Below are 13,746 nucleotides of genomic sequence, written 5' to 3'. Positions count from 1 at the left end.
GTTTGTCTGTATCTGTGTCTGCACCTGTACCTGTCTGTCTGAACTCAACACTGTCATATTTCAGGAAGTGGAGCCGCTCACAGACTTCCTGCCCAACAAGATTCTCTCCTTCATCAACATCTCCACGGCAACAGTGGCCGACTCAGGTAGACGAACAACAGTTTATCTGTTTATCATGGTATTCTGTTGGTTTAGCGTTGGTTTAGCGTTGGTTTAGCGTTGGTTTACCGCTGGTTTACCGTTGGTTTACCGTTGGTTTACTGTTGGTTTATCGCTGGTTTACCGCTGGTTTACCGTTGGTTTACTGTTGGTTTATCGCTGGTTTACCGCTGGTTTACCGTTGGTTTACCGTTGGTTTATCGCTGGTTTACCGCTGGTTTACCGTTGGTTTACCGTTGGTTTATCGTTGGTTTACCGCTGGTTTAGCGTTGGTTTAGCGTTGGTTTACCGCTGGTTTACCGTTGGTTTACCGTTGGTTTACTGTTGGTTTATCGCTGGTTTACCGCTGGTTTACCGTTGGTTTACCGTTGGTTTACCGTTGGTTTACTGTTGGTTTATCGCTGGTTTTCCGCTGGTTTACCGTTGGTTTACCGTTGGTTTACTGTTGGTTTATCGCTGGTTTACCGCTGGTTTACCGCTGGTTTACCGTTGGTTTACCGCTGGTTTACCGTTGGTTTACCGCTGGTTTACCGTTGGTTTAGCGCTGGTTTAGCGCAGGCTGCGGAGTCCAGCCTGCAGGACCCAGAGGAGAGCGAACTCTTTGAATTCCCCGGACTCTCGTTGCTGAGCTGTGATTCACAGCCTCAGTGTTATGATGTACATATGTACAGTCTGGTGACGTCAGTGAGTCACAGGCTGATGCACTTATTGAAATCAAAGGATTTGCAACTAAATATTAAGTCTTATTCACTTTAATCCTTTTGAAGTCTTAATCTGTTCACATACTTTTGCTCACATGAAAACAGAAGTGTTATCTTCTATGTTGTATATCAGATCAAATGTAAATACCTGGAAATAAAAGCTGAAATGTTTTCAGTCTATGGCAAAAATAAAGGAATTTGTCTCACTGTTCCAATACTATAGGAGAACACTGTACACGTGTGTGTTGTGTACTCAAACTGTGGATCGTTTGCATCAATATTGGATCAATAATGTAGTGTTTTCTGTAGGCACATATGTGTGTAACGTTCAGGAGACAACGCAAGGAAGAAGAGTGATGAAGAACGTCACAGTGACAGTTCTGGGTCAGTGCGCACACACACACACACACACACACACATGCACACACACACGCACTAACTCTTTCCCTCTCTCTGATAGAGCGAGGTTACGTTTACCTGTGGCCGTCAGGTGACACTAACGTGTCGTTGGTCCTTCATCACACGGTCGAATTCAGCGTGGAAATCGACGCCCACCCCGCCCCCACCGTCGTTTGGACCAGAGACAACCGGACTGTTGCCATGGAAACCACCTCTGTTACCACCACTCACCTCACAGGCAGCAGGTCTGAGTCTCTTAATTGATTGGTTTGTTGATTGATTGATTGATTGATTGATTGATTGATTGGTTGATTGGCAGGTATTTTAGCAAGCTGATGCTGGTTCATGTCCAAATGGATCAGACAGGAAGTTATGTGGCGACTGTTTCCAATGACGACGACATTGCAGAGGTCGTTTTCAAACTGGAGGTCAAAGGTTAGACAGAGAGAGACAAGTGTTTAGTGTGCGTGTGCATGTGTGCTTACCTGTGTGTGTGTTTGTGTGCAGCGCCCCCTAGGATCACATCTCTGTCAGAGGTTGGCAGTGCTGCCATTTTGTGTGTCAGCGAGGGAGCTCCGCCCCCTACCGTTACCTGGTACACATGTCACATGTCACACAGGTAACAACACACACACACACACACACACACATATGCACAGGTGTTGCCATAGTAACAGGGTTGTCTGCAGGTGCAGTAATGTGACAGGCGGCTGGACTAGCCAATCAGCAACCTCGGAGAACATCACTGAGATGACGGAGAAAGGTGTCGCCCAGGTAACTAGTGATGTCATCAGATGGGAGGAGAGATGTCATGTTGAGATGATGATTGACAGCTGTGTGTGTGTGTGTGTGTGTGTATATAAACCATACAGAGTGAGGACATTTTGGGAGAGTGAGCTCAGGGTTAAGATCAGGTCAGGTGACGTGGTCTGAGGTTTTTTTTTTGCATGTCAGAAACGTCTCCATCATTCAAACCTTGTCACAGAGTAGATTTTCTTGTGATACGTCACTAATATGACTCCCCCCAGGGGGGCCCGCCCCACAGTTTGAGAAAGGCTGAGTCAGGGGCTAGACAATGTTTATGAGGGTCCTCACTACAGATGTTGTGCAAACGTGTGTGTGTGTGTTTGTGTGTGCAGGTACACAGTGTGATGTCACTCCTCGGTCTCAGCTCGGTGACGTTTGTTCGATGTGAAGTCAAAAACCTCGCCGGACGAAGAGTACGAGACCTGCGAGTACTGACCACATGTATGTACAAGTACTGTAGTACTACTGCAATACTACTGTAGTACTACTGTTGACTTAATATAATCATACAATCTCTCTCTTGGTTTGTCTGTCTCTCTCCCTCTGCACTGCATGCTGGGAGTTTGGTGGTGTGTGTTGTCATGATCTCGACCTTGGAAAGCAAAGGAGGAGTTGAAGATTTAACCCCGCCCCCAGTGTGATGTCCTGCAGGTGTGCAGAGGGGAACACAGTGTTGTGGTTGTAGCCATTGTAGCACGTTAGCTCCTCCCGCTAACCCAAAGCTGCTGCCAACTCATAGTAACCACGACAACAGCTCACTTGGGTGACACATGACCAAACTCGAGCCCCCTCCCACCTCTGAAATGACCGGTGTGGACTGTGACTTTTGTTGTGTGTGTGTAGATCACGCTGACGCCGTGTAACAGAAACCTCAGTGGACAAATGCTCCAGACAGCGTTGGAGACGGAGACGCGCACATCGCTCGCCGTCCACTCAGAACTGAGCATTACACATTAAAAACTAACGTTGGTGATGATCAGTGGATCAGTTTTAAATGAACCATGTGCCGGAGAAGATAGAAGGTAGGCTCAGGAGGTGGAGCCTGTCCTACAGAGGGAGGGCACTTATCATGAACCACCTGGTGTCTGCCTCCCTTTAGCACAGACTGGCCTGTGTGGACCCTTCTCCTAACCTGCTTTCAAAAATACCACAAGCTTCACTGGATCCCGCAGCTGTCCTCTACCTTGCTAAAGAGGAGGGAGGGCAAGGACTATGGCCCCAAGGACCTGGTTTTGAGACCGCTGGCCCACGTGATTCTCCAGCGGTTTGCTGGCCTGGGTCTAAAAGACCCTCTGTTCTTCATGGACCTCTGTACCTTACCACCATTCTACCGGGGAGCCTTCACTGTGTGGAAGCTGATGGCGAGGAGGTGGCTGCTTGAGGAGCTTGTGGTTTATGGAGGAAAACTCAGCTTCTGTCAGGCCAGGGTCACGACTCTGGGGTCTGTTGTTCACCTGGCTGGAGCTAGACCTGGCAGCTGGTGGGGGGATCCAGTCTGTAAGGAGCATAGGCAGACTGCTGGGGCACTGAGAGGCTGTCTCCTACTCCCTTTTATTGCCCCCCTGCACTTACGGTCTGTTTTTTTAAAGACTGCACTGGTTGGTTTTTAGAAGAGTTCTCAGCACAGCTGGAGAAGAGTTCTCAGGTTTTATCTTGGGTTTGAAGTAAACTTTTAAACTTGGCAGCCGTGGCCAAGTGGAAAGGGAACTTGACTTGTAACCGGAGGGTCGCCGGTTCAAATCCCCACCTGGCCAAAAAGGGCTGGGGTACCCCCTGGGTTAGGGTTAGGGTTAGCAAGGTACCCAATGCTCTCCGGGCGCTACTCAGTGTGGCAGCCCACTGCTCCTGATTCTAAAATGGGTCAAATGGAGAGGAATACTTTCCCTAAGGGGATTAATAAAATTAAAACTTTAAAATTTCATACTGGGACAGACCAAGATGGCCGTCTATATGAGCAGGAAAAGGAAAGAGGACAAAGACGTGAGCTTGTTGTTCACCAGAGTCCTCATACATTTGAAATACTACAGTCAAACGAGGACATGGAGCAGTTTATTAAGACCTGGACTCACCCTGGTCTCCTCTCAACGTCTCTCTAACGCCGTCTGCAGCAGCTAATCTGTGTGTTTTATTGATTTTACTCTGAAATTTTAACATTGTTTTTAATCTGTGCTTTTAAATCATTTTTTGATCAAAATGTGATTTTTCCTAATAGTTCAAATAAAATCTGTCTCTCTCTCTCTCTCGCTCTGTCTGCACCTGTCTCACAGCTCTCCTGTCTCAGGTGGCGGTGATGTCCTCAGTCCTGGTCTTGGTCATCATTGCTGTCTTCTTCCTCATTGTCCTCATCGTCCTCTGGAGAAAGGTCAGTGTCAACAAACTGTCAGTGGTTACCATCAGCAACAGTGACATCACTTCCTGTCATCTCTTCCTGTTTCGCAGAAGCCTCGTTATGAAGTTCGCTGGAAAGTGATGGAGTCTGTGAGTTCTGACGGACAGCAGTGCACCTACGTCGACCCCGTCAACCTGCCTTATGACTCCGCCTGGGAAATACCACGAGACAGCTTAGTACTAGGTAATACCACAAGAAGTACTCATTAAAAGCCACCGGAATGCAGTACAATGTAATACTACAAGAATGCAGTATTAGGTAATACCATGGGACGACGTAGTACTAGGCAGTACCATGAGAATGCAGTACTTTGTCATACCACCAGAATGCACTACTGGGTAATACCACAACAATGAAGTTCTCAGTTATACCACAAAAATGCAGTAATTTTTGATGTAGTACCATGAGCATTAAACACTCAGTAAAAACCACAAGACAGCTTAGTACTAGGTAATTCTTCATGAATGCAGTACTGGGTAATACCACCAGAATTATTTAATACCACAACAATACAGTACTATGTAATACCATGAGAATGAAGTACTTGGTATAAGCCACAAGAATGCAGTACTGGGTAATATCACAAGAGTGAAGTACTCGGTAAGAACCACGAGGCAGCGTAGTACCAGGTAATACCACAAGAATACAGTACTTGGTAATTCTACGAGAATGCAGTACTACATAGTACTACAAGAATGCAATGCTGGGTAATATCACAAGAATATAGTACTATGTAATACCATGAGTATGAAGTACTCGATAATACCACTAGAATGCAGCACTAGTTAATTCTAATGTCACACTATCACAGCTTAGTACCAGGTAATACCACAAGAATACAGTACTTGGTAATTCTACGAGAATGCAGTACTACATAGTACTACAAGAATGCAATGCTGGGTAATATCACAAGAATATAGTACTATGTAATACCATGAGTATGGAGTACTCGATAATACCACTAGAATGCAGCACTAGTTAATTCTAATGTCACACTATCACAGCTTAGTACCAGGTAATACCACAAGAATGCAGTACTATGTACTATCACAAAGTGGTACCAGATAACATGATCAATATTTTGATTAATAATTGTCTCTCTGCCCACCCGTCTGTCTCTCTGCAGGTCAGGTGTTGGGTTCAGGTGCGTTTGGTCGTGTTGTTGAAGCACACGTCTCTGGACTGATTCACTCTGATTCTACCACGAAAGTCGTTGTGAAGATGGTGAAACGTGTGTACCTGTCTGTCTGCCTGCACTTGTCTGTCTGACTTGTGATTATTTATAAAGATCATTCCCTCTATCTATCTGTGTGTGTGTGTGTTCAGGGAACAGTGGGTCAGTCCAGTCTCTGATGTCAGAGCTGAAGGTTTTGGTTCATCTTGGTCCTCATCTGAACGTGGTCAATTTGCTTGGAGCCTGTACCGGCCCACCAGGTAATCATTCATTTAACCAACTCATAACTAACCAAGATCAACCCTAAACTAACCCTGATTTAAGATTAAACTAATTCTAACTTTATCCCACAGTAAACCTGACTTAATCCTCAACTAATCCAAATGTAATCATCAACAATCAAAAACATCTAAACCCAATCCCAAACTAATCCAAATGTAATCCCAAACCAATCTTGATGTAGGTGATCTGAAACTAATCCCAATTTAATCGTCAACAAATCAAAATGTAATCCAAATTTAATCCTAAACTAATTCTAACTCAATCCTAAAATAATTCCAAATTAATCTCTGTGCTCAGGCCCTGTCTATCTTATCACTGAGTTCTGTCGCCATGGAGACCTGGTCAACTACCTGCACAAGAACAAACACACCTTCTTACAGAGAGACACCAACACCAGGAGGTCAGTGCACACACACACACACACACACACACACACACACACACTCTCACTCTCTCTCTCTCTCTCTCTCTCTGCGTACTGAGTGTCTCTCGGCCCGCAGCAACAGTGATGGTGGTTACATGGACATGAACAAAGAGGAGTGCGCTCAGTACGTCGCCATGGAGACGCTGAGCTACGCCCACATGGAACCCCCTGTGTACGAGACGCCATGCGTATCATCAGGTGAGACAATGACGATGGTGACACCTGTAATACCAAAGTACTGCAGTGTACAACAGTATACACTGCATATAGTACAGTGTATACAGAGTAAGAGGTTGTGTATGATCAGTGGCTGTGCTGTGGTTCTCCTCCAGGTCAGCAGGAGGCAGCGTCTGTCCTACTCAGTGATTCTCCTGTCCTCGGCCTCAACGACCTCCTCAGCTTCTCCTACCAGATCTGTCAGGCCATGGACTTTCTGTCATCCAGAAACGTACCACGTGCTACTTGTTGATGTGTCTACATGTTTGTATTGTTGTTAGTTGTTTGGTTGTGTTGTCGTGACACGTTTACATGTTTGTATTGTTGTTAGTTGTTTGGTTGTGTTGTCTTGACACGTTTACATGTTTGTATTGTTTTTAGTTGTTTGGTTGTGTTGTCTTGACACGTTTACATGTTTGTATTGTTTTTAGTTGTTTGGTTGTGTTGTCTTGACACGTTTACATGTTTGTATTGTTGTTAGTTGTTTGGTTGTGTTGTCTTGACACGTTTACATGTTTGTTTACATGTTTGTGTTGTTGTTAGTTGTTTGGTTGTGTTGTCTTGACACGTTTACATGTGTCTACATGTTTGTGTTGTTGTTAGTTGTTTGGTTGTGTTGTCGTGACACGTTTACATGTGTGTCTACATGTTTGTGTTGTTGTTAGTTGTTTGGTTGTGTTGTCTTGACACGTTTACATGTTTGTGTTGTTGTTAGTTGTTTGGTTGTGTTGTCTTGACACGTTTACATGTTTGTTTACATGTTTGTGTTGTTGTTAGTTGTTTGGTTGTGTTGTCTTGACACGTTTACGTGTGTCTACATGTTTGTGTTGTTGTTAGTTGTTTGGTTGTGTTGTCGTGACACGTTTACATGTGTGTCTACATGTTTGTGTTGTTGTTAGTTGTTTGGTTGTGTTGTCTTGACACGTTTACATGTTTGTGTTGTTGTTAGTTGTTTGGTTGTGTTGTCTTGACACGTTTACATGTTTGTTTACATGTTTGTGTTGTTGTTAGTTGTTTGGTTGTGTTGTCTTGACACGTTTACATGTTTGTGTTGTTGTTAGTTGTTTGGTTGTGTTGTCTTGACACGTTTACATGTTTGTTTACATGTTTGTGTTGTTGTTAGTTGTTTGGTTGTGTTGTCTTGACACGTTTACATGTTTGTTTACATGTTTGTTTACACGTAGGTTTACATGTTGGTTTACATGTTTGTTTCGTGTTTGTTTACATGTAAACAAACTCTGTTGTTATGTTGTGTTCCACGATGATCCCATGGATGTGGGCGTGTCCTGTGGCATCTCTTAGTGCGTCCATAGAGACCTGGCGGCTCGGAACGTGCTGGTGTGTGAGGGGAAGCTGGTGAAGGTCTGTGACTTTTTTCTGGCCCGGGATCTGATGAAGGACCACAACTACGTTGCCAGGGGAAACGTCAGTTAGTTTAATGAATGAACTTTATTAACTGTGAAAGATGGTAAACAAGTTCACGGCTTCTTCCTGTTGTGCTTCAGAACTTCCTGCCACTGAAGTGGATGGCACCAGAGAGCGTGTTCCAGAGCATCTACAGCTCCCAGAGCGACGTGTGGTCCTATGGCGTTCTGCTGTGGGAGATCTTCTCACTGGGTAAATCTGAAGAACCAGAGCAGAACCTGCGATGTTGACCACTCTGAACCAGTCTGACCTGTTCTAAACCGGTCTGAACCAGTCTGACCTGGTCTGAATCGGTCTGAACCAGTGTACACCAGTGTGAGCCAATCTGATCTAGTTGGGACCAATGTCTACCAGAACACACATGTACAACCCTGTCTGAAATGGTCTAAACTGGTCTAGACTAGTCCATATCTACCCAACCTGGTATAACCTGATCTGAACCAATGAAAACCAGTTTGAGCCAGTCTGAACCAGAACATGTTTGTGTTTGTGTCTCAGGTGAGAGTCCGTACCCTGACCTGCCCGTGACTCAAGAGTTTTACTCTGCTTTGAAGAGACGACACAGAATGACACGCCCTGACCACGCCCCAGAGATAATGTATGATCAGACAACACACTAACAACACAAACGCTCATACACACAACACACAACAACACAATGTCTGCTGTGTCACTGTAGCTATGAGCTGATCACAAGATGCTGGGAGGAGGAGCCTCAGTCCAGACCGTCATTCTCTTCAATGGTTGTTTCTGTGGGGAACATGATGACTGATGAACACAACAAGGTACACACACACACAACTGATAAGGACAAGGAAAAACTGATGATTTTAGCCACTTAACAAAAGACGCAGGGTCCTCTGCTGCCTCGTGTGGTCACTTTGTGTCACTGAGGTCAATCTGAACCAAAATAAGACATTTGAACTTAGTGATGGAGGCAGCTGTGTGTGTGTGTGTGTGATAAAGGACTTTGGTGTGGGAGAGTGAGCGGTTTACAAACTTGTCTAGCAGTGAGATAAAGACGTGAACTTATTCATTTGAAGATACTGTAGACGTAATTGAAGTAGACTTTATGAGCCATGAGTCTTTAGTTAAGTGGCTAAAAAAAATCAGCAATGTTTTCACTGAGTGTTGATAAATGAACATAAAATACTTTTAATAAATGCATACATATTGTTATTATTTTCACATTTTAAATATTTGACTTCATTTATTACTTTATATTTATTAAAATATACATTACCATGTGGAAAATAGATATATTATGTACATATTATATTTAAATACATATACTGAATAATATAAATCTAAAATTCAAAGTTAAAATAAATAAAACATTAATAATATACAAACTTTCACAAACTGTCAGGTCAAAATAACAAATCTATGGATCACACCAAGCATCTAATGACAGATCAGAGGTAACGCTGCCTTCTGCTGGACACTGAGCACCAGCGTCTGCAGAAGCGAAGCTTATCACCTCTGACAACATCGCTGCCTACTATAAACTATAAATACGTATGGTACTAGTGCTGTCAAACGATTAAAATATTTAATGATTAATCGCATTAATGTCACATTTGTATCTATTCTAAATGTCCCTTGATTTCTGTTTGTCCCATTATTTTTTCTCACTTTAATGCTCTTATCAACATAGAAAAGTGGATGTTCTCGCTTTATTGAGACAATATCTCTGTCACCTGCATATTTGGACTTATTCCTCTTATTGTGAGAGCTGCACAATAATAAGAGAGGCTGTGTATCACCTGCAGTGTGTGAATAAAGAGAGTAACGAGCTAATCCGAGCTAAAGGAGCTAGCAGTCTTCAGTGGTCTCCTTACTACAGTTGGTGGTCTGCCAGCTTGGTTGGTAACACTGCAGACATCATGACTTGGATGTGGAGAGTGCGTCGAGAAATGATCCAGACTGCGTTGCAGACGGAGAAGCGCACAGCGCTCGCGTCCACTCAGAACGGAACTCTGTGGCCGGCTCGCAGAGAGCCTGTTGTGTTGTTTCCACTCTAGCTAGCTCCACTGTGCTGTGGTAGTTTTTACTCGTTGTTGCAACGACATGTGAAAAAAAACACAAAGTTTGCTCGGCCAAAAAGAACGTTAATCTCACGATAAACAAATTGACGTCGTTAAAATGGGTTTGTTAATAATGCGTTTAACTGACAGCACTAAATAAAACTCAAACCATGTTTGAATTCTAAATGACTCATTTCTCGCCCCAAATGATCTTAAAACTGCGTTCAGGACACAGACAAATATTTATTTCAGGTTTATATTTGTATTCTCTGCTGCTATGTTCCGGCAGAATGCATTCTGGGATATATGGCTTTCCTAAGTACGCTCAAGTCACCACCCGATGCATGCTGGGTAAAACAGGCGGAGCGAAAACACTGTCTGTCTGTCTGTCTGTCCGTCTGTGTTTCCACACTTGCACTTGCCAATATGACCAACAGACACCACCAGAGGCTTGTTGCGTGGGGGGTGAAGTCGGCCATCTTTGATTGTCTTGTGTTGACGTTGTTTAGCGCTACATCCAGCTGACACAGGACTTCCTGAAAGGAGACAATCCTGCTGTGGTACGATCCAGAGCTGCACGCACACAAGGTAACACAAACGCACACAAGGTAACACACGCGCACACAAGGTAACACACACGCACACAAGGTAACACACGCGCACACAAGGTAACACACACGCACACAAGGTAACACACGCACACACAAGGTAACACAAACGCACACAAGGTAACACACGCGCACACAAGGTAACACAAACACACACAAGGTAACACACATGCACACAAGGTAACACACACGCACACAAGGTAACACACGCACACACAAGGTAACACAAACGCACACAAGGTAACACAAACACACACAAGGTAACACACATGCACACAAGGTAACACAAACACACACAAGGTAACACACACGCACACAAGGTAACATGTACACAAGGTAACACAAACACACAAGATAACACACACACACACACATGTTTAAAGGGAGCTAAAACTGTCACTAACCCCGCCCACTTTGCCTTTAAAGGAAGCCCTGACGCTCAGGCAAAAGACCACCTGCCTGAGGCGGGGCTAGAGGAGGCCTCAGGCAATATTGCTGACATCACCATAGAAATGAGTGGCGGCGCTGCGCTGGACGCAGCCAGGTACGACTTTTACTTTGAAGGTCACATTGTTTTACTCTGAAATGTCTGAGGATGTTGACTTCATGTCCTCTGCAGCCATGAGTCCTCAGACCTGCCCCTCTGCCAGGAAGTGACTTCATCAGCGGGGAAACAGGAAGCTGAGGAGGAGGAGGAGAGCAGCCTGTGAAGGTTCAGAGGATTCATGAACATGTGTGTGTGTGTGTGTGTTATCCTCCATTTATTCTTTGTATTAAAGTGACGCTGCAGCTCGTCTGAATCAGTCTTTGATTTCTGTGTGTAGTACAATACACACACATTTATGTAAATGTATTTAATTAGTGTTCTCAACGTTAACGTGTTCATCGAAATCATTTAATGCATAAAAATTCAAGAAGCCACTGGTGTTGTGTCGGGAGATTCCTCGTATAACCGTCGTGTCAAGAATTCACACTTTGTCTGAGGAGGAGAGAACACACTGGACGTCTGTCAACAACCTCATTTCACTGATGAAGACTGGACTCTGACTGTGAGTCAAACATCAGTGCGACACTGTGCCAAGGCATGTGCTAACCATGCCAACGACTGGAAAATCAAGGAAACATGAAGCACACTTGGCAACGACAGTACTCGTAACATCCAATCCAACTTTATTTTAACAAACCACAATGGACCAAAGTGCTGTACAGAATAAATAAAAGGCATAATAAGTAAAAGGTTCAAAATTAGATAAAACAGATGATTTAAATACATTTAAATCATAAAAACACAATAAGAAATAGCAGCCATACAATAAAAAAAACTACAAATTCTATTCAAATTAAAATAAGTAAAATAAATAAAAATCAACGTCTCATGAAGTGTCAAAGGCCAAAGAGAAAAGGTGGGTTTTAAGAAGGGATTTAAAAACAGACAAGGTCTTATGTGCAGAGGCAGATCATTCCAAAGTTTTGGAGCTGCGACAGCGAAGGCACGATCCCCTCTGAGCTTCCGCTTGGTTTTAGGCTGATCAGCTGACCTGAGAGAGTGAGTGGGTGAGTATGGATGTAGAAGCTCAGAGAGGTAGGGCGGGGCAAGACCATTCAGGGATTTAAAAAAAAAAAAAAATCATTTTAAAAATCAATCCTTCAGTGGAGTGAAGCTAAAATGGGGGAAATGTGCTCAAATTAATGTGTGCCAGTTAAAAGACGTGTGGCAGCGTTTTGTACCATCTGAAGACGGGCAATGGAGGACGCACTAACCCCCACATAAAGTGAATTACAGTAATCCAGCCGAGTGGTGACCATTTCAAAATGTTGCCTCGAAAGAATTGGCTTTATTTTGGCCAGCTGCCTCAATTGAAAAAAGCTTGATTTAACAACAGACCTGATCTGGTTGTCAAGCTTCAGATCAGAGTCGATTTTAACCCCCAGGTTTGTGATAGTGGGTTTTAAAAGCAGTGCCAAGCAGCCCAGATCTACGTGGGGGGTCCCAGTGGTGCCACCAAACACTTTTTGTCATTGAAATTTAAAAAGATAACCTCGAATAACACAGGCATGTGCCCAGAAAACACTGCATCACAAATCTCAAGGTTAAAAACAGGCAAACCATATGACAAAACAAGACGGCCAATCAGAGGGTCAGACAGGTGACACAGAGCCCATCGGCTAATCAGAGGGTCAGACAGGTGACACAGAGCCCGTAGGCCAATCAGAGGGTCAGACAGGCGACACAGAGCCCGTCGGCCAATCAGAGGGTCAGCCAGGCGACACAGAGCCCGTCGGCCAATCAGAGGGTCAGACAGGCGACACAGAGCCCGTAGGCCAATCAGAGGGTCAGACAGGCGACACAGAGCCCGTCGGCCAATCAGAGGGTCAGCCAGGCGACACAGAGCCCGTCGGCCAATCAGAGGGTCAGCCAGGCGACACAGAGCCCATCGGCCAATCAGAGGGTCAGCCAGGCGACACAGAGCCCATCGGCCAATCAGAGGGTCAGCCAGGCGACACAGAGCCCGTAGGCCAATCAGAGGGTCAGCCAGGCGACACAGAGCCCGTCGGCCAATCAGAGGGTCAGACAGGCGACACAGAGCCCGTCGGCCAATCAGAGGGTCAGACAGGCGACACAGAGCCCGTCGGCCAATCAGAGGGTCAGCCAGGCGACACAGAGCCCGTCGGCCAATCAGAGGGTCAGCCAGGCGACACAGAGCCCGTCGGCCAATCAGAGGGTCAGACAGGCGACACAGAGCCCGTAGGCCAATCAGAGGGTCAGACAGGCGACACAGAGCCCGTCGGCCAATCAGAGGGTCAGCCAGGCGACACAGAGCCCGTCGGCCAATCAGAGGGTCAGCCAGGCGACACAGAGCCCGTCGGCCAATCAGAGGGTCAGACAGGCAACACAGAGCCCGTCGGCCAATCAGAGGGTCAGACAGGCGACACAGAGCCCGTCGGCCAATCAGAGGGTCAGACAGGCGACACAGAGACCGTAGGCCAATCAGAGGGTCAGACAGGCGACACAGAGCCCGTAGGCCAATCAGAGGGTCAGCCAGGCGACACAGAGCCCGTCGGCCAATCAGAGGGTCAGACAGGCGACACAGAGCCCGTCGGCCAATCAGAGGGTCAGACAGGCGACACAGAGCC

The 13,746-nt window shown here is 45.3% G+C and overlaps 1 protein-coding gene across 1 annotated transcript in view; it reads left to right on the top strand.

The window, feature by feature from the left end:
- LOC131471785 (platelet-derived growth factor receptor beta-like) overlaps positions 1 to 11,411 on the top strand; it is a 14,900-nt gene extending 3,489 nt beyond the window's left edge. Inside the window, exons 8-28 of the mRNA XM_058648530.1 lie at positions 65 to 146; positions 1,170 to 1,244; positions 1,321 to 1,504; positions 1,579 to 1,694; positions 1,767 to 1,878; positions 1,949 to 2,033; positions 2,399 to 2,507; positions 4,334 to 4,428; positions 4,506 to 4,638; positions 5,582 to 5,686; positions 5,782 to 5,889; positions 6,209 to 6,311; positions 6,412 to 6,533; positions 6,668 to 6,783; positions 7,854 to 7,976; positions 8,057 to 8,168; positions 8,475 to 8,574; positions 8,656 to 8,761; positions 10,513 to 10,591; positions 11,038 to 11,155; positions 11,231 to 11,411. Coding sequence (XP_058504513.1) covers positions 65 to 146; positions 1,170 to 1,244; positions 1,321 to 1,504; positions 1,579 to 1,694; positions 1,767 to 1,878; positions 1,949 to 2,033; positions 2,399 to 2,507; positions 4,334 to 4,428; positions 4,506 to 4,638; positions 5,582 to 5,686; positions 5,782 to 5,889; positions 6,209 to 6,311; positions 6,412 to 6,533; positions 6,668 to 6,783; positions 7,854 to 7,976; positions 8,057 to 8,168; positions 8,475 to 8,574; positions 8,656 to 8,761; positions 10,513 to 10,591; positions 11,038 to 11,155; positions 11,231 to 11,321 — 2,274 coding nt within the window. The 3' untranslated portion in view covers positions 11,322 to 11,411. The remainder of the gene's footprint in view (positions 1 to 64; positions 147 to 1,169; positions 1,245 to 1,320; positions 1,505 to 1,578; positions 1,695 to 1,766; positions 1,879 to 1,948; positions 2,034 to 2,398; positions 2,508 to 4,333; positions 4,429 to 4,505; positions 4,639 to 5,581; positions 5,687 to 5,781; positions 5,890 to 6,208; positions 6,312 to 6,411; positions 6,534 to 6,667; positions 6,784 to 7,853; positions 7,977 to 8,056; positions 8,169 to 8,474; positions 8,575 to 8,655; positions 8,762 to 10,512; positions 10,592 to 11,037; positions 11,156 to 11,230) is intronic.
- Positions 11,412 to 13,746: the final 2,335 nt, after the last annotated feature.

Source organism: Solea solea, chromosome 13 (genome assembly GCF_958295425.1).
Source record: "Solea solea chromosome 13, fSolSol10.1, whole genome shotgun sequence".
Lineage (NCBI taxonomy): Eukaryota > Metazoa > Chordata > Actinopteri > Pleuronectiformes > Soleidae > Solea > Solea solea.
The sequence above is the reverse complement of the archived record's forward strand: the minus strand, read 5'-3'. Positions and strand labels throughout refer to the sequence as shown.